Source organism: Dromiciops gliroides, chromosome 5 (assembly GCF_019393635.1).
Source record: "Dromiciops gliroides isolate mDroGli1 chromosome 5, mDroGli1.pri, whole genome shotgun sequence".
Taxonomy (NCBI): Eukaryota; Metazoa; Chordata; class Mammalia; order Microbiotheria; family Microbiotheriidae; genus Dromiciops; species Dromiciops gliroides.
Window position 1 is genome coordinate 194,719,061 of NC_057865.1, and position 20,283 is coordinate 194,739,343.

The 20,283-nt window shown below is 39.0% G+C and overlaps 1 protein-coding gene across 3 annotated transcripts in view; it reads left to right on the forward strand.

The window, feature by feature from the left end:
• The window catches only part of GPR19 (G protein-coupled receptor 19), a 37,431-nt gene extending 18,453 nt beyond the window's left edge, over window positions 1-18,978 (forward strand). The window contains exons 2-4 of one of the 3 annotated variants that reach the window (XM_043965759.1): window positions 6,709-6,883; window positions 12,245-12,321; window positions 13,365-18,978. In XM_043965759.1, the coding sequence (XP_043821694.1) occupies window positions 6,767-6,883; window positions 12,245-12,321; window positions 13,365-14,634 (1,464 nt within the window). In that variant the 5' untranslated portion in view covers window positions 6,709-6,766 and the 3' untranslated portion in view covers window positions 14,635-18,978. Of the gene's footprint in view, window positions 1-6,708; window positions 6,884-12,240; window positions 12,322-13,364 lie in introns of those variants that run through there. The other 2 variants (XM_043965760.1, XM_043965761.1) reach the window with 2 other exon arrangements.
• Window positions 18,979-20,283: the final 1,305 nt, after the last annotated feature.

Sequence of the window (20,283 nt, forward strand, 5' to 3'; positions counted from 1 at the left end):
TTTGCCCATGCTCTTGGCTGATCTTATGATCCTATATGTATGCATGCACATACCATTCCTGTTTCTCCATCACTGGCTCTAAAATATGTTCATGCCATAATCCTTTAGAGATTCTCCCTGCTCCCCCATTCCGCATGCACGCGCATGAGTGCGCACACACACACACACACACACACACACAGCGTACTTTCTGTGTTGTGGGTCTTCAAAGTCTGCTTTTTAAACCTCTAATTCTCTTTAAAAATGCAATATAAGCATTTTAAAGTAAAGTAAATGCAGCAGAATGGTCCCCTTTGATAGCTTTATCACATCTGCCACTGCCTAATTCCAAGCCTGGGAATAATACTGGACATTTTGTTGGCAAACTGATTCATATTTAACTGATATGCCAATAGTATCATGTTTTCCCTAGCCCTTTGCCTAGAACTTTTTTACTGCAGCTTCACACTGGGAGACTCTGATATAGTCTTAGCACAGTGACAATCCAGTTTAGCTCCTCCTACCCCTAAAATCAAAATCCTAAATAAAAAATTATAATGATGATGCCTTTGCACCAAATATAACAATTCTGAAATAAAGAAAGTTCTTGGCTTTGGAGAGGAAACTAATAGAGCAACTACAGAAAACTCAAAATATTTTTACATTTGCCTGTTATTGTCAATTGTTCTCATACCTAGTCTCCCCTCCTAAAGTAACTTTTCCAAAGTCTCTCCATCCCTCCTCAACTTCCAATTGCTATATGTAAAGCTGCAAGCTTTACAAGAATCTGACCTGCAGCTGAGTAACTGCCAAGCTGTAAACAAAGTTCAGTGAGGGAACAGAAGGCTAGGCTTGGAAGATTGAATCGGGCCCCCAAGAGGATAGACCTAAAAATACAAGAATCCAAGATTCCAGCTGGAAGCTGTTGAGAACCACCTATATAGTCTGATAAGTGTTGTACAGAACAGAGATATAATACTGAATCTGTCTCTTTTTTTTTTTTTTTTTTTTGCGGGGCAATGGGGGTTAAGTGACTTGCCCAGGGTCACACAGCTAGTAAGTGTCAAGTGTCTGAGGCCGGATTTGAACTCAGGTACTCCTGAATCCAGGGCCAGTGCTTTATCCACTACGCCACCTAGCTGCCCCTGAATCTGTCTCTTAAGAAAGATGTATGTGTGCCTCCACAACACACAATTCATCACTCTTACTCTGTGTTGTCTTGTCTTTCTCTCTGCGATGGTCTTTTCTCCCCAACTAGGCTGTAAACTCCCTGAAGACAGAGAGCAAGTGTCATATCTATCTTAAATCTTTCATGATACCTAACACAGTGATGGATATGTAGCATGCATTCAATAGATATCTGGGCTATATCCTTGGCTGGTATATTATACATGTAACAGTGACTACTCTGGCTCTCACTGCCTGGATTCCAGATAAGTGACATTTTACCCCTCCCCTTGAGTTTTCAGTACTCTTAAGGTGTGGGGGGGGTAGATTTGTCAATGTCTAGTCTCTGCCATTGACTCCAGACCCCCTCCTCCCATTTGTAGAGTTCCTCTGCACCCTAGTTCCATTTACCTACTAATAGATTAATTTTTACAAAGGAATATACAGCAAAGGCAAATATACAAAGGAAGGAAGGAGGGAGGAAAGGAAGCAGGAAGAGAAGGGAGGAGGGACGGAGAAAAGGAAAAAGGGAAAGAGAAAAGGAAAGAAGGAAGCATGGAAGGAATGAGGGAAGGATGAAAGGAAAGGAGGGAGAGAAAGAAGGAAGAAGGGAGAGAGGGAAGAAACAAAAGAAGGAAAGGAACAATGGAGGGAAAGAAGGAAGGAGGAAGGGAGGAAAGGAAAAAGGGAAAGGAAGAAAAAAGGGAAGGAAGGAAGAAGGGAAAAGGAAAAGGGGAAAGGAGGAAGGAAGGAGGGAGGAAGGGAAAGATGGAAGGGATGGAGGAAGAAGAGAATATCAATGAAGCATTTTTAAATGTACATAAGTGAACAGGAGATTTAAAGGAAAACAGTCAAGCAGGATGGCTGTTAGGGAGGAAAAACTATGCATGTTGAATTTATTATATATATATATATATATATATATATATACACACACACATATTTTTTCTATAATAAACATTTTTATTTAAAGTTTTTGAGCTCCAAATTTTATCCCTCCTTCCCTCTTTCCCCTCCCCTCTCCTTGAGGTAGTAAGCAATCGAATATAGGTTATACAATACATACATATATTTTAAAACCAAAAAATTTAAAAAGGAAAAAGGAATTGAGCTGGGATTGAAACCCACATCCTCTAACTCTACTGGTCTCTCTCCTGCACTATGCTGCTTCACTTCTTTAATCCAAACTTTAAATAACAATGTGGAATTTTCCTATTCCATGTGATTCTTTTAATGAATTCTTCCTTCGGATCCAAACTGTAGGTTCCCTTTGGGGTTTAGAAGGCTGACCGCTCCTTCTTCTAGGACCATAGGTTTACACTTGGACCTCAGAGGCCATCTAGTTCCACCCCCTCACTTTAAAGACTAGGAGGGTCAAGTCTGAAAGGGTGGTGACTTGCCCAAAGTTATGCAGGAAAGAGGCATCCAAATCAGAATTTGAAGACAAGTCCTCTGTTGTCGGAGGCAACACCCATTCCATTATACCTTCCTACCTAGAAGCTCCAATGAGCATCTCTAGATCAACATGTGAAGGTACATGGTGGGCGGGTGTGATCATGTTTTTTTCAGACCTTCAATATGTCACATCTACCTCTTCTAGCATGCCAAAACAGATGTATCTGTGGGTGAGTGAGAGATAAATGATTGTTACATAGGAGGTTAGGGTGGAATAACAGATGTCCCCTGAATTGAGGAGTCAGTGAAATCCCAATAATAGGCTTCTTCTCTGAATACAGCAAACCCAGGCCTTAGTGACCTTGCATGGACTTGAAAATGATGACCATGTGCTCATCATCCTGCTCATGATTCATAAACGGACCTTCATTAGGTACAATTTAAGGTGAGCAGAATATACAGTGTGTTTTCCGTTCTAAAGAAAACCCTATGCAACTGCTCATTTGAGCCATTTGAAAAGCAACACTGTGACTAATCGAGTTTAAGAAATTAAGTGAATAACAATTGCTAATTTTAACATAGCACTTTATGGGTTGCAAAGTGCTTTACAAATACTTTCTCATTTTGATCCTCACCACAACCCTAGGAGGTGGATGCTATTATTAGCCCCATTTTACAGTTGAAGAAACTAAGGCAATACAGAGGTAATATGACTTGCCCAGAGGCGTACAGCTTATAAGTGTCTACGGCTGGATTTGAACTCAGGTCTTTCTGGGGTTCTATCTCAATATGCCTCCTTAGCATTTGCGAGTTGCAAGTGGAAATAATTACTCCCTTCTCCCTCAGCCTCAGCCTCATTGAAGTGATATGATCTCTTTCAAAAAAGAGTTGAGCTAATTTTCTTGATGAAAGTATTTAGAAATGGATATATTCTCTAAAGACTTCTTTGGCTATATTCCAAAGGGTTTTTTTTAATGTTGTTTCATTATAATTTTCTTTTGTAAAATTACCTATTGTTTTTATGATTTGTTCTTATATTTACTATATTATATTTGTTCTTTGATACACCATTTCTTTAGGATTAGATTATTCAATTAAGTTTTTTTTTTGTTTTTTTTTTGTTGTTGTTGTTTTTTAGTGAGGCAATTGGGGTTAAGTGACTTGGCCAGGGTCACACAGCTAGTAAGTGTTAAGTGTCTGAGGCTGGATTTGAACTCAGGTACTCCTGACTCCAGGGCCGGTGCTCTATCCACTGTGCCATCTAGCTGCCCCTCAATTAAGTTTTAAGATTTTATTTAAAGATCCTTTATTGAATATAATTTTATTGCATTATGTTTAGTAAGGATATGTTTGCTATTCCTGCTATTCCTGATATTCTGCATTTACAGGTGTAGCTTAGTTAGAAAATAAAGGTGGTGTTAGATAAACTTCATGCCAGAATGTCTGTAGCCACTGTTGGCTGCATAGACAATACAACTCTATAGCACCATCTGATACAGTGGAAGGTAAGATTCAAGTTAAAAAAATATTTTAGTTTGTTTTGTGTGTGTGTGTGTGTGTGTGTGTGTGTTTGTGGGGCAATGAGGGTTCAGTGACTTGCCCAGGGTCACACAGCCAGTAAGTATCAAGTGTCTGAGGTCTGATTTGAACTCAGGTCCTCCTGAATCTAGGGCTGGTGCTTTATCCACTTTGCCACCTAGCTGCCCCAAAATGTTTCAGTTTTAAGAATTTTATTTGTTGTACAGTATTTATGGTACTGTAGATTTCATGTGTAATGAAAAGTGAATATTGTCTGAAATTTTTTTGTTGTTGTTGAGATGTTAGCATGGAAGGTCACAGAATTCTAGTGTATTTTAAAAGATTTGAGAGACATAATTTCTGGGTAATTTAATCATTTTATTTAAAATGCCAGTGTTTTAATAAAAGGGTGGTCATTTGGATATTTCTCTCTTAAACCAAAGACCCTGATGGTGACTGGACTCACAGTTTTTATGTCCTTGGAAGAGTAGGTGTTCTCCAAGTTGGCAACCAACTCTGATTGGCTAACAATTAGTGAAAGAAGTAGGCTTATTCCAATGAGGGGCTGAGAGTAATACCATGTCACCCTTGGACAAAGAGACTATTTCTATACCCAGACTACCCACAGCCTTAGACAATTTAAACGAAAGGGTCTGTCCACCCAAGCTTGATGGAATGGCAGTCACCTTAGACTAGAGAAATTCCTTATAAGGATGGGTGGACTGGGATAAAAGAGAAGGTTAGCTCAGCCTTCAGAAACTGAGGTCTTGAAATGAGGATAGAGAAAAGGGGGAACTCTGAATCTCCCCAAATCATTAATTATTAATCACTTCTCTCACTAGGTAATTTATAGCAAGAAAAAATGTTTTGCATGTTACCAATTTTGTTTTATTTACTGCACTTCATGGATTTTTTCATGGTTACTGTGTTAAGGAAAGTGCATATTATCAGAATTAATGTTTTGTTATGAAGAATTATATGCATACAAGTATATTATCAGCAATTTCTAGTGAAAGATTTTAGGTTTTTGTGGTTTCAGGAACCTAATCCCCAATTTCCCATAAATTCAATGTATCAACATTCACGTTTTTAAGTTTTGCACTGTTTTCTGGGAAAATTACCCCTGAAAAAGTTGAAGATTGACTGTACTTTGGACTTCTTTTGAGGCATGAATTGCTTATCCATGTATTAGATCCAGCAACGTGTTTTCCATATGCGTGTCCACTCTTCCCACTAATAGCATGCATATTTGTGAGTATATATATATATATATATATATATATATATATACACACACACACACACACATATACCCTAAGTTTATGAGGAAAATAATCTATTGCTACTTTTCTTACTGTTATTTCATTACATGTCTTTGCTTTCAATTAATTGTGTACTCTTGCTGACTAATTTTTGTTGTTATTGAGTCTTGTCTGACTCTTTGTGATCCCATTTGGGGTTTTCTTAGCAAAGATACTGGAGTGGTTTGCCATTTCCTTCTCCAGCTCATCTTCTAGATGAGGAAACTGAAGCAAAGAGGGTTAAGTGACTTGCCCAGGGTCACACAGTCAATAAGTATTTGAGGCTGTATTTGAACTCAGGGAGATGATTCTTCTTGACTCCAGGTTAGGCACTCTATTCACTGCACCACCTAGCTGCCCTTGCTGACCCATAAAGGTGTACAAATTTATGAGTACTTCTAAACTATGGTTTTTAGTGAGTTTAGACCCACAGAGAATGTGAAATTGAGGGTAGCCTAGTCTAGAGGGACTCACTCTGAGTTAAGGGAGTATCCCCAGGTGTTTCATAAAGTAATGCACCTAATGTCAGGGCTATCCACAAGTGGAAGGGGCTGACTTAGATGAAAGTAGATTCCCCCTAACTGGAGGCCTTCAAGTTGGAGGATCATTTTATGTTATACAGAAGTTTCTACAGGTATGTTTGAGACTAGATGGTCTCTGAGGTGCCTTCCAACTCTGAGAAGCCACAATTCTGTAAGAACACATGTTGTGGGGCATCTAGGTGGCACAGTGGATAGAGCACCGGCCCTGGAGTCAGGAGTACCTGAGTTCAAATCCAGCCTCAGACACTTAACACACACTTACTAGCTGTGTGACCCTGGGCAAGTCACTTAACCCCAATTGCCTCACTTAAAAAAAAAAAAAAGAACACATGTTGTGAGATCCAGATGAACTACAACACAAGATATGAAGGAGACTTGTGAATAGGAAAATTTCTAGAGAATAAAAGAGGTGCTTTGGGAAAGTGTTACCTGGGTTTTCAAAAGAGGAAAGACAGTGGATTTTCAAACTAAAAGGGGAAGTGGAAGGGAACAAGAATTTATTAAGTTTCTGCTGTGTGGCAGGCACTGGGCTAAGCATTTCCACAAATATTACTTCAGTTGATCCTCTTATTATCCCCATTTTGCTGTTGAGTAAACTGAGATAGAGTTAAAGTGACTTGCCCAGGATCACACAGCTAGTAAGTGTCTGAAATCAAATTTGAATTTGGGTCTTCCTGACTCTAAGCCCAGCATTCTATAAGCCCGGATTTTATAAGGACAGGTTGCAAACATATTGAAAAGGAAAGTGTTAAAAAGCCAGTAAATCATATCAGGCTAACTTCATTTCCTTCTTTCTTTTTAAACAGGATTATTAGATGGGACGATCAATAAAATTCCACAGGCATAATATACCTGGATTTCAACATGGCATTTGATGAAGTCTTTCATGATATATTTGTGGACAAAATGGAGAGATGTGGGCTGAGTTATCGTATAATCTGGTGGATTTGGAACTGGTTCAGTGACTGGACTCAAAGAATGGTAATTAACGGATTCGTTTCAACCTCTCTAAAGGACTTTAGTGGGATTTCATGGAACCCTGTTATTGACCCTTTTCCATTCAATGGTAGATAATTTCATTGTATGGCATGGATGTTCAGAATATTGATAAAATTTCTGAATACTTGAAACTGAAGAGGGAAGGAGAGCTAGCTAGCATGGTAAATGACATAATCAGCATCCAGATATCTTGATGGGCTATGATGATGAGTGAATTCTAAAAAGGTTAACTTGAATAGAGATAAATGTAAAATCTCAAACCTGTATTAAAAAAAAAAACAACCATATGTATTTAGGGAGGCATGTTGAAACAATGGTTTGTGTGGAGTGAAAAATCTGGAATTTTCAGTGAACTGAAAGGCCAAATATGAGTCAGTTGGAGGACATGACAGCCCCCCAAATTAATAGAAACAAAATATGCCAAATAAAGTATACAATTATGCTAAAATGAGCCCTAAGAATACACTAGGGACAACAGGCTGCAGTTGAAATGACACTAAGTTTGAAGTCAGTTAAACCCAACTCTGTCACTCACTGGCTAGTGATGTTTTGCGTACCATTTATCCTCTCAGAAACCCATTTTTCTCATCAGTAAAATGGGGAAGTTGGATAAGATAAACTCTGTAGTCACTTCTCTCTCTGAATCTATTCTCCTACAATATAACTAGAGTCATGTGTTCTGCTCTGGACCCTACATCCAAGAAGGCCATTGAAAAGCCAGAATATCTCTAGAGGAAGAAAACCAAGCTGCAGATGGGATTCGAAATCATGTCATAACAATAATAAGACAGCTGGGTGGCACAGTGGATAGAGTGGATTGGGAGTTAGAAGTTCTGAGTTTGAATCCTGCCTCAGATACTTACTAGCAAGTTACTTAACCTCTCTCAGCCTGTTTCCTCATCTCTAAAATGGGAATAATGAGCTCTACCTCACAGAGTTGTGAGAATCAAATGAGATAAAATATGTAAAGTACTTTGCAGCATTAAAATGTGCAAATATATGTATATGGATACATATATACATATGCATATACATATGCATATATATATATATATATGATACAACCACCCTATGAGGTAGATAGTACCTATATGTGGTATTTTTATCCCCATTTTCTTTGTTTAAAATTTTTTTATTCTGAACTTTAACATCAAAATAGAGCATTTCCAAACAATAGCAGATAACCAAAATAATCATATATGAAATTGTGAACCACTGTTTCATGCCACTTGCTTTTTTTTTTTTAAGTACCAGGCTTCTCTTCTTATCTGCAAATTAAAAAAAAAATTCTTCAGTGGTCCTTTCTGGCATTACTATCACTAGCAACCTCCTTCCCCAATCACACTTCCCAATTAAGAAGCCTAGAAAAGAAAAGAAAAAAAAACACTTGTAACAAATAAGTAGAGTCAAGTAAGATGCATTCACAACAGTGGCCATGTCCAAAAATATATGTCTTTTTCTGCCCCTTGAGTCTAACACGTCTTGGTCAAGAAATGAAATGCTATCATAGATCTTCTGGAGATTTCGTTGGTCAATAAACTGAGCAGAGTTCTTAAGTCTAGCTAAGTTATTTTTTCTTTACATTTGTCCTTGTATAAATGGTTCTCCTGGTTCAGCTCATTCTGAAACCATCTCTTTCAGCATTCTTCATGGTGCAATAACATTCCATTATTGTTTGTTCAGCTATTCCCCAATTGCTGAGTATTCCCTAAAGTTAAAAACTCTTTTTAATCCCCCTTCAAGATCAGGAAGTATGTTTGATTTTGACCCTTCACTACCATGTATTATTCTCTCTTAATGCCCAATACCACCTCTTCATCCTAGTTTGTTTTCCTGTTGAGATTGCTGTATTTCTACACTAAATTATTTGTGTATTTGTTCCACCCACCTTTGCTTATTTCAGATAAAAGTGAGGTTCATCAGATGGCCTCTCCCCCACCCTACTCTGTCTTCTATGTTTATAAACTCTTCTCCTCGTCAACAATTATGAGAAATAGCAAGTTCCAACTCCTTCTTCCTTTCTACAAAAGTAAATTCTTTGAAAATTTTTAAAAGTTTTTTTCCCCAGATCGACAAGCACTTAATTGTTTTAATTAATTTTTCAAAGATTTAGGTTCTAATTAATTCTCTCTCTCCTTTTCCCCTCTCCTCCTCCCTCTTTGAGAAAACAAGAAAAACAAAACCTGTTTTAAATATGTATAGTCAAAAAAACCCACAAATTCTTTCATGGACCATATCCAAAAGACATAAGCTTCAATCTATCTTCAATCCATCACTTCTCTATCTGGAGGTCAGTAGCATATTTCATCTTGAGTCCTCTGGAATTGTGGTTGGTCATTGTGTTGATCAGAGAGCCTAAGTCTTTCACAGTTGTCTTTACAACATTGTTGTTATTATAGAAATTGTTCTCCTAGTTCTGCTCATTTCACTTTACATCAGTTCATACAAATCTTCCTATGTAATTTTGAAAACATCTCCTCCATAATTTCTTATAGTACAATAGTATTCCATCAACTTTATATACCGTAACTTGTTTAGTCCCTCACCAATTGATGGACATCCTCTCAGTTTCCAATTCTTTGGCACTACAAAAGAGCTGATCTCTTTGTGGTGGCAAAGAATTGGAAATCAAGGGAATGCCCATCAATTGGGGAATGGCTGAACAAGTTGTGGTATATGAACGTAATGGAACACTATTGTGCTGTAAGAAATGATGAGCAGGCAGATTTCAGAAAAACATGGAAAGACTTGAGTGCACTGATGCTGAGTGAAGTGAACAGAACCAGGAGAACATTGTACACAATAACAGCAACATTGTATGATGATCAACTGTGATAGACTTGGCTCTTCTCAGCAGTGCAATGATCCAAGAGAATTTCAAAGAACTCATGATAGGAAATGTTCTCCACATCCAGAAAAAAGAATTGGAGATTCTGAATGCAGATTGTTTCTACTTTTTGGTTGTTGTTTTTTTCTTTTTTGAGGTTTTTCTCTTGTGTTCTGATTCTTCTTTCACAATAAATCTAATGCAGAAATATGTTTAATGTGATTTTACATATATAACCTATATTAGATTGCTCTCTGACTTGGGAAGGGGGAAGGGAAGGGAGGGAGGGAGAAAAGGTTTGGAACTAAAAATCTCATGAAAACAAATGTTGACCTGCAAAAAAAAAAAAAAGAAAGAAAAAAGAAAACAAATGTTGAAAACTGTCTTTACATGTAACTAGAAAATAATAAAATACTTTTATGATAAAACAAAACAAAAAGAGCTGAGACATACGTATGTACATATGTATATATGTATGCGAACATACATCTATATGTGTGTATGTCCTTTACCTCTATCTTTGACCACTTTGAGGTATAGACCTAGTAGTTACATGTTAGGTCAAAGGGTATACACAGTTTTGTAGTCCTTTGGACTTAGTTAATAGCTAATTAATAGCTTTGTGGACATAGTTCCAAATTGCTTTCTAGAATGGTTGGACCAGTTTGCAATTCTACCAGCAGTGCTTTAATATACCTATTTTCCTACATCCCTTTTAGCATTTATTTTCCCCTTTTTTGCCAACTTACATATTCTGATGGGTATAAGGTGATAACCTCAGAGTTGTTTTAATTTGTATTTCTTTAATTATCAGTAATTTAGAACATTTTTTCATATAGCTATTAATAAGTTAGATTTCTTTCTCTGAAAACTGTTTATTTATATCCCTTAACCACTTATCAATTGCAGAATGCAGGTTCCTTTTAATTACTTGTCTCTTTCCCCTCTTAAAACTCAGGAAAAGAAAATCTAACCCCTGGTCCTCTGTTTTTTTGTTTTTTTTTTTGGTGAGGCAATTGGGGTTAAGTGACTTGCCCAGGGTCAAACAGCTAGTAAGTGTCAAGTGTCTGAGGCCGGATTTGAACTCAGGTCCTCCTGAATCCAGGTCCAGTGCTCTATCCATGGTGCTACCTAGCTGCCCCTGTTTTTCCTTTTTGATTCCCTTAATAACTTTTGAATTTTCTCCTTTTAGTCTTACATCATCATACAGGCCCTTTCAATTTCCCATATAAATATATCTTTCTAGATTTATACTGCTCTCCAGAGTTTCCAAGGGCCCCCACTATGGGCTTATAGGACCATGGGACTTGGGTAGGGGAGCTCCCTGTTCTTGCTGCCTCTAGGCTAAGAGCCCTGCCAGCTACATGTGATTTTGGCCAGTCTCTAGTTATGTAGGGAAGCTACACCCTTCTTTGCCTTTGTGAGTCCTGGCTTTGCTGATGACAATCTTTTTCTAATATCTGTGGGTTCCTGGCTGAGTTTTTGTGTTACCCTAGGGTAAAAGAGATCATATAGTGTAGTTTCTCATTGGATTATTTAGTGTGAATTTCAGATTTTTGCTAGAGTAGGTCTGTGGGAGCCTTATGGTCTGCCTCTATTCAGGCAGCCATCTTGGCAGGAAGTATCTTATTATCCCCATTTTACAGATGAAGAAACTGAGGTGCAGAGGCACTAAGTAACTTCCCCATGTTCACACAACTAATAAACAATGGAGACAGGATTTGAGTCCAAGTCCAACTCCATGCATTTTCTAGGCTCCCTCTCAGGATGCCACAGAAAGTGTGATCTATAATTAAGGGATGTTCAACCTAGAGAAGAAAATATTTAGAGGAAGAATATTAAACAGTTCTTCAAATATCTGAAGGACTGTCACTTGGGTTAGGGATCACCATAGTTTTTTTGAAACCAGAGAACTAAGGCTAGCAGAACTGATTGAGGAAGAGAGGCAAATTTTTACTTGATGAAAATGTTCTTGATAGGTTTAAGAAGTGGGGTAGTTTGCCTTGGTAGCTTCACCATTGCTTGGAGGTCTTCGAGCAGAGGATGCATGATCACTTGTCAGGATACTGTCAAGAGCAGACCTATTCACGTATTAATTGGACTAGATGATTCTACAGTTCCTTTTACCTCTTAGATTCTAGAGTTTTATGATGTGACCTAGTCTTTACTTCTCTGTAAGAACACACACACACACAACATAGTATATTTTATGCTTTACACATCATAGTATTTTTTTTCTTCAAAATAATGTCATTAGTCAGTATGCATGACATTGGTCTATATTTGCCCAATGGAATTCAGTGGACTTTTGTATCCACTGAAAAATGTATCAAGACCTGATCCTGACATTGAAGGCCCTTGATAATTTGCCCCCAATCTACCCTCCAATTCAAGAAAGCTTTATTTTTTAATCATAAAAGTATATTGTTAGTTTCCAGTTACATGTAAAGATAGTTTTCAACATTTGTTTTCATAAGATTTTTAGTTCCAAATTTTTTCTCCCTTCCCTAAGACAGAAAGCAATCAAGAAACCTTTACTGAGTGACTACTGTATGCAAGACATTGATGGGCCCTGGAGGATGCACACACAGAAGTAAGTTCCTTTCCCTCAAGTGACTTACATTTTATTTACATTCTAGCTTTCCAACTTTATTTCTATCATTCTCTTTCACATACTCAATATACCAGCCAGACTGTGAGCTTCTCATAAGTAGAATAATTCCACAATTAAGGACATCATGCTTTTAGGTTGCCAGATGCTCTGACTGCTCTTGCATTTTTCCAGAGTGACATTTACATAATCCCATCTGCCCAAGTTTTCTCCTTTTACCAACACAACGCTTCCATGTTAGGACATTCAAGAATGTTACACATACTTGCCCAGAATTCCTGCACCTTCTCAAGTCATGAAAATATCCTCACTACATAAGCAGTTTATTTGTGTTTTTATTTTTGCTCTCAGGCTCTCGGTGACCCCAAAATCCCAATGGAAAGGAAATAGGAAGGAATTCCAAAAAGTGGAGCTACTGGCATCTCTTAGAAACCTCTCTCCCTGTCACTAGGCAAGACATCACCCTCATGATGTCATTGTTCCTCTTTGAGAATAAAGGATGAACAATAACAGCTTCAGGCAGGGAAAGTGGGGCCTGAGGCCCACATGTGAGGGAGCATATGTGTTTGGGTCATCTAAGAAAGCTCTTAAAGACTCTGAGTATTGGAGACCAGAGCAGGTTCTTTTTTGTTGTTTGGTTGTTGTTTGTGGGGTTGTTGGGTTTTTTTGCGGGGCAGTGAGGGTTAAGTGACTTGCCCAGGGTCATACAGCTGGTAAGTGTCAAGTTTTCTGAGTCCAGATTTGAACTCAGGTTCTTCTGAATCCAGAGCCGGTACTTTATCCACTGCGCCCCCTAGCTGCCCCCAGAGCAAATCCTTAATGCCAGCTGTCGACTGGAAGATGTTTCTCCTATATATTTGTCATTTTCAGCTCAGAGTCAGCCTAGCAGCCAACCAATGTAAAGCCTTGCTACTGGCAGCATGATGGCAGCCAACCAAGTTATTTTGTTACTATAGATTGCTCTCATTAGCAGTTAAGATATGTGTCTCCCTTTTAACAACAGGCTTCTCTCTTCTCTTATTCAGAGCTGAGAGAGAAAGAATGGACATGGCTCTTGGTCATGCAATGGATGACAGCAAGCTTCCTCTGGTTATCCCAACAGTACTGGTGCCACTTCCGAACAACAGCCACCCTAAGACATCCATGCCTCTGATAGAGCATGATATGACAGAATTATATAAGGGACACAAACTGGAAAGAAACAACACCAGCTTAACATATGAACCGATGCCCGGAGAAATCGCTGCAGTCAGCGTGATTTTTGGGATTCTGTGGTTGTTTTCTGTCTTTGGAAATGCCTTGGTTTGCCTGGTCATCCACAGGAGCAGGAGGACTCAGTCCACCACCAACTACTTTGTGGTTTCATTGGCATGTGCTGACCTCCTCATCAGTGTGGCCAGTGCTCCTTTTGTCCTACTGCAGGTCACAGCTGGTAGGTGGACGCTGGGTAATGTTATGTGTAAACTAGTAAGATACTTTCAACACCTCACACCAGGGGTGCAGATCTACGTGCTCCTTTCCATCTGTATAGACAGGTTCTATACCATAGTCTACCCTCTGAGCTTCAAGGTGTCCAGAGAAAAAGCCAAGAAAATGATTGCAGCGTCCTGGATCTTTGATGCCGCCTTTATGTCCCCTGTATTCTTTTTCTACGGCTCCAGCTGGGATCATCATTGTAATTTTTTCCTCCCTTATTCTTGGGATGGGACTGTCTACAGTATTATTCACTTTCTGGTGGGTTTTGTGATTCCATCCTTCTTCATCATCATCTTCTACCAGAAGGTCATCAAATATATTTGGAGGATAGGCATTGACAGTCGAACAGTGAAGAGGACAATGAACATTGTTCCAAGGACAAAAGTGAAAACTATCAAAATGTTTCTGATGTTGAATCTAATATTTTTGCTCTCCTGGCTTCCTTTTCATGTGGTCCAGCTATGGCATCCCCATGAAAGAGACTATAGGAAAAGTTCCTTGGTATTCACAGTGATCACTTGGATATCATTCAGCTCTTCAGCCTCCAAGCCTACCTTATATTCCATTTATAATGCCAACTTCAGGAGAGGGATGAAGGAGACTTTTTGTATGTCTTCGATGAAATGCTACCGAAGCAATGCCTATACTATCACAACCAGTTCAAGAGTGGCCAAAAAAAATTATGTTGGCATTTCAGACATCCCTGTCACAGCCAAAACTGTAACCAAAGACTCAATATATGACTCATTTGACAGGGAAGCCAAGGGAAAAAAGCTTGCTTGGCCCATTAATTCAAATCCACCAAATACTTTTGTCTAATTTTTCTCCATTCTTTTGATAACTATTATGCACCAAATAGACTAAAAAGCTTTAAAACTTCAGGAATGGATGGATATTTACTTTTTCGCATACAAATTTTAGGGAGAAATGTTTTATTTTGTTAAGATGCATTGGTTTAATTGTAACATAGTATTTTTTGATAATTTTAGTTACTTCCTAGTTTTTTGAAGTTCATTTACCTTAGAATTTATGTTTGACTGTATTTTAAGGAAATGAAGTAGATTGTTTTGGTCATAGTTCATTGATGGTTAAAAAAAACATAAACCAAGCCAAGGCCATATAGTACATATGAATATACTTTTTATAAGTGTTGCTTTTTTTTTTCTATAAAATTGTTTTGTAAGTCTAGGGCTTCCATACATTTGGTTTAGTTTTCACTTTTCTTAGGTTTGACTTCTATGAGATAACCCCAGGTTAATGTTATTTATTTGCTTTATGTAACCAACATTCTTCCAGACACTCCCATTTGGATCCACAGTGGGAATCAAGGATAATTTTGGAGAACAGCATGTTCCCTTATGTCAGTGATCAGTTTTGATGCTAGATTCTTTATCTACTTTACTTTCTAATTCTTTCTTATCTAAGGCGATTGCAGAAACCCCAACAGTTTAGCAATTGACTTAATAATTTCTTCCCATTTGTTTCTAATCTGGGTTGCATTTGGAATGTTCATTTCCTTTCTTGGATTGAAATATTATTGATGCAAATTAGCTGATGCATGTGCTGTGCCCAGAGAATGCCAAGGGTGGGAATGGCAAATGATGTTTCCCTTTATTTGGTAGTTCTTAATGAGACTGTGTGCTTCCCTTATCCCCACCCCTCCTCACCGTCCCAACAATGATATGAGACTAAAGAACCCACCTTTCTTCCCAAACACCCTAGGACCCAGAACAGAAAGCATCTTCCAAGTCACGCCCATTTCTATCTCATCACTTTCAGGTCACATTGCTATACATACTTCAGACCTAGACTACCCTGTGACTTGAGCCCCTATCTCTGGTATCTGTCTTCTTCCCATCCAATCAACTTACTTTTAGTTAAAAAATAAAGGGCTCATACTAAAACCTTGCATGTTTATCAAATATCCCCACGTTTAGACTGTGGCTTTGGTTTACTCTTTTCCCCTTCCATTGTCACTGAGCAGTGGTGCCGGCAGTTACTATGTAAGACCTACTGGCCATAAGCAAACCACACTCTCCACCACCAGGCTTTATGGTAGGAAAATGATTCCAGCTGCTTCTTGGTGTTAGCTCAGCGCGCGCCCCTCCCCCCACACACACCCCTTCCCAAAGAAAACCTAGTAAACTTTGCCCCTTTTCCTTATTACTTATCAGTAGGCAATTGGGTTGGTGAGAGAACACTTCTCATTTTCAACTCTAGGAAGTTGCTGCCCCCATATCCCTAAAGTTCCCTCACCTTGGAGATAAGGTAGAACAAGAGAATAGGAATCAAGGGAAGGAGGGGATTGGTAGTGTCAAAAAGAAGCAGCACCATTTTTTCTGGCATTTTTTGCAAGCTGCGGGTTCTTGAGCTCACCAGCAAAACTGACCTTATAAGCTCAATCACTTGCCTCCATTAACAAGTTCCAGGGCAGCTAGGTGGCACAGTGGATAGAGCACCGGGCCTGGAGTCAGGAGTACCAGAGTTCAAATCCGGCCTCAGACACTTAACACTTACTAGCTGTGTGACCCTGGGCAAGTCACTTAACCCCAATTGCCTCACTAAAAAACAAAACAAACAAACAAACAAACAAAAACCCAAGTTCCAAAGCTGACAAAGACAGTCTATGTGCCCATTCATTTTTGCTCCCCAAACCCTTCTGGGTTTCTGTGGTTTGTTATTCCAGACTCTTCTCAGACTATTGCCTCTCTCAGTCCTAAAGCTGAATGAAGCAAGCTGTGGTACATTTGGATGAAAATTTGGACAAATTCCCAAAACTTCAAAGAACAACATTCAATCTCCTATTTGCCTAGCAACAGGCTTGAGTTAAAAACATGAGCAGCTGGGAGGTGGGTGTTTTTTATTCATCTTCATTGGGTAACTAAGAAAACTAAATCTTGATCCCCAAGATCTCACATCCATTTGACCAGTCACATTCATGCAAACTATCATCCTGTGTTTCTTCTCCATTTTATGGTTAGACTCCAGAAAAGAATTATCTGTATTTATTGCTTCCATTTCCACACCTACCCACATCTTAGTCCCAGAGTCTCAGTATCCACTGCTACATCAAACGACCTTCTCTCAGTCATCATTTTAGCTGACCTCTCGGCCAAGAAGTTTGTTGAACTGTCAGACTCCCTCTCCCCCAGTATATTCTTCTCTTCCTTTGGAATACTTCCTTCTCCCAGTTCTCCTCCTATCAGTCTGACCACTCCTTCTCAACCTCTTTGGCTAAATCATCATCCACATGCCACTCCTTGTCCTTCTCTCCTTGCATAATCTTCTGGAGCTCTCCTAAGCAAACATGATTTTCATTATCTCCTATATGCAGAGGACTCAAATGTGTATTTCCAGCCCCAAATTCCCACCTGAACTCTACTCCCACTTGCTAACTAACTATTAGACATCTCCACTTGGATGTCCCATGGGCATCTTGACTATAGCACATCCAAAACAGAACTTACTTTATCTTTCTCCCTTAATCTGACATCCCTTCAAACTTTCCTGTCAATAGAGGATACCACCATCCTTCCAGTCCCACAGATCCATAACCTTGGCATCTTCCCTGACTCCTTCTCCTCCTTAACTCCCTACATCTAATCAGTTGCCAAGTCTTTTTCCTCTATCTGCATAATATTTCTTGTATTATTCCCTTTCTTCCATCAATAAGACCACTACTCAAGGCCTTCATCACTTCAGACTATTGCCATAGCTTCGGAATTGGTCTTTCCCCTTTATGATCTACTATCCACATAACAGCCAAATTAATATTCCAAGACATAAGTCTGACCTCATCATTTCTTTGCTAAAGAACCTTCCATAACTTTGGCCTCCAAGATTAGACAAAAATTCTTGTCTGTCATTTAAAGTCATCCACAATCTGACTCCCCTTTCCAGATTGATTTAATAGTACTCCCCTTCATGCATGCTACATTCCAGATCTCTGACCTTTGTGCCTTTGTACAGGCTTGTTCCCCATGCCTGGAATGTACTCTTTTCTCCTCTCCACCTGGTAGAATCCCTAGCTTCCTTCAAGGCTCAGCTCAGATTGAGCTCCTGCATTGAGGTTTACCTAATCTCCCTCTCTCCTTCCTACCACATTTGTGAGTTCTCCCTCCTCAATTCTCCTTGCACTAAATTTATCTGTTTATATGTTGAGTTCCCCAGTAGAATGTAAGCTCCTTGAGGGCAGGGACTGTTTCATTTTTATTTTTGTATCTCCAGTGCCTAGCCAAGTGCCGTGCACACAGTAGGCATTTAATAAATGTTTGTTGAGTTGAATTGACTGTGCAAAGAGATAAAGAGTCCACAAAGGGTGTATGACCTGAATTATATTGGGATAGAGCCACAAGGAGCCAATCGGAAGTAATGTTCCTTGCCCATCATGCATTAGATGCTCGCAGATTGCCTTGGGTGTCATTTACCTTTTTTGTTCCTTCTTTTAATTATGTATAAAATGAGGAATTTGGACCATAACGTTTCTAAAGTCCTTTTCCCCTCTAACATACTATTTTTCCATGTCCCCCATTTTGGAGAAAGTCACACACCAAGTGAAATGGTCTTTGATTTTTCCCTTTCCCAGGTATCATGTAGTAAGGAAATGGGCTATTCCTGACAGCAAAATAGCCTCACTTCCAGTACAAGCGCATGTTTTCTTATGTCTCCACTGCTTTACTCATGGTGGCAGGAAAAGGAAAATGATGGATGCCCTGTCCCAAAATCTTTCCTGAGAAAGAGCAGCTCTAAATGGGGGTCATTCCCTAGAGGCATAACCAATGACCACATACATTTTACAGCCACCCAACTGACACCAGCAGCCTACCCTGTTGCACCTTAGCAATCCTCAGCTCTTCTGTTGGAAGCAACATAACTAAGAATATTCACCACTCTGACTTGGTTTAAAGGAGAGAGGTAGACAATTCAAATTGGAAAGGATCAACTCCCTCATTTAATGGATGAGCCCATTGAGACTTGGAGAACTGAAGAGATTTCCCCAGGCTCACACTATGAGTTGCAGACAAAGTTGAGACTAGAACTTGGTTGTTCTTTACACTAGGCTGTGTCCCAAGAAGGGAGGCTTTTAGTCCCTTCCTGCCTATAGATGTGTCCCTTTTTTTTTTCTTTTCTTATTTTACTGGTTTCTTTTGAATGTTAAAAGTCTTGGGGGCAGCTAGCTGGTACAGTGGATAAAGCACTGGCCCTGGATTCAGGAGGACCTGAGTTCAAATTCCTCCTCAGATACTTGACACTTACTAGCTGTGTGACCTTGGGCAAGTCACTTAACCTCATTGCCCCACCCAAAAAAAAAAGTCTTTTAACTATGTGACCCTGGGCAAGTCTCACTTTGCCTCTCTGTGCTTTAATTTCTTCATCATAAAATAGGGATAATAATGGCATCTATCTCTCAGGATGTTTGTAAGGATTAAATGAAAGAATATTTGTAAAGCACTTGGCAAATTTTAAAGCGCTATGTAAATGTGATTAGTTATGATTATTCATTTAATTTATTCTTTTTAGAATTTATTCTTTATTATTAGAAAACTAACAGCATTAGGGATTATGGGCTTTAGTTCAGTACACAGAAGACTGATCAAAATTCAAAGAGCCTTTTTCTTCTGGTTTAGCAGAATTGCTAGTTGCTTTACTATGCTTACCAGGTAAGTATTGTCCAGCTATTCAAAATCCCCGGCAGGAAGTACCAGATTTCTCAACAACAAAGTGGCAAGAGCTACTTTAAAAACTTCTTTTGTATCAAGAAGTCACTGCAGATATAATTAATTATTAATAATCAATGTGCTAGAAATATAAAATATCTCAACTTTGAGGGAAATTCCAAAATAATTTCTTCTGCAGAATTGAAATAACCACTCAAAATATTGTGGCGAGCCAGCATTGTTTTAAAAAATTACCAGAGCCAAAAAAAAAATCCTATTGGGTCTGCCAAGTTTACAATCCTGCCATGAACTCTTACCCATACCTGTGCCTTTCTTTTACTCTCCTAGCCTCCCACTCAGCAGTGAGACTAGGGATAGGAAATTGGTCAATCACCCTGGGTACAACACAGTCAAGGACGACAAGGAATACTTTTTTAAAATTATGTTTAATAAATGCACATTCTATAATGCTAGGAAATTATTCTCTGTGAGGCATGAAGCTATTAATTTCATGGTTAATCAAGTCAAGAGCATATCTGTGACCTAGAACCAAAACCTTAGGGTTTACAGGAACCAGCTTCATGGGAAGGAAGGGTTTGTTCCCCTGAGAATCATAAAAATTGACTCATGTCTTCCACATTCAAAGGAACAAGTCCTCATCTCCGACACTAACATAGAGGAAAACAAAATAGAGTCTCCTCCAATGAATCCCCAGAGGCTTGGCCAAGGAAGTCCTCATTGCTCTACTGTCACCATCTCTGGAGCCGCTTGGTTTCCTTTCGGCTGGGCTTTTCAGGTTCCCTTGAGGGGA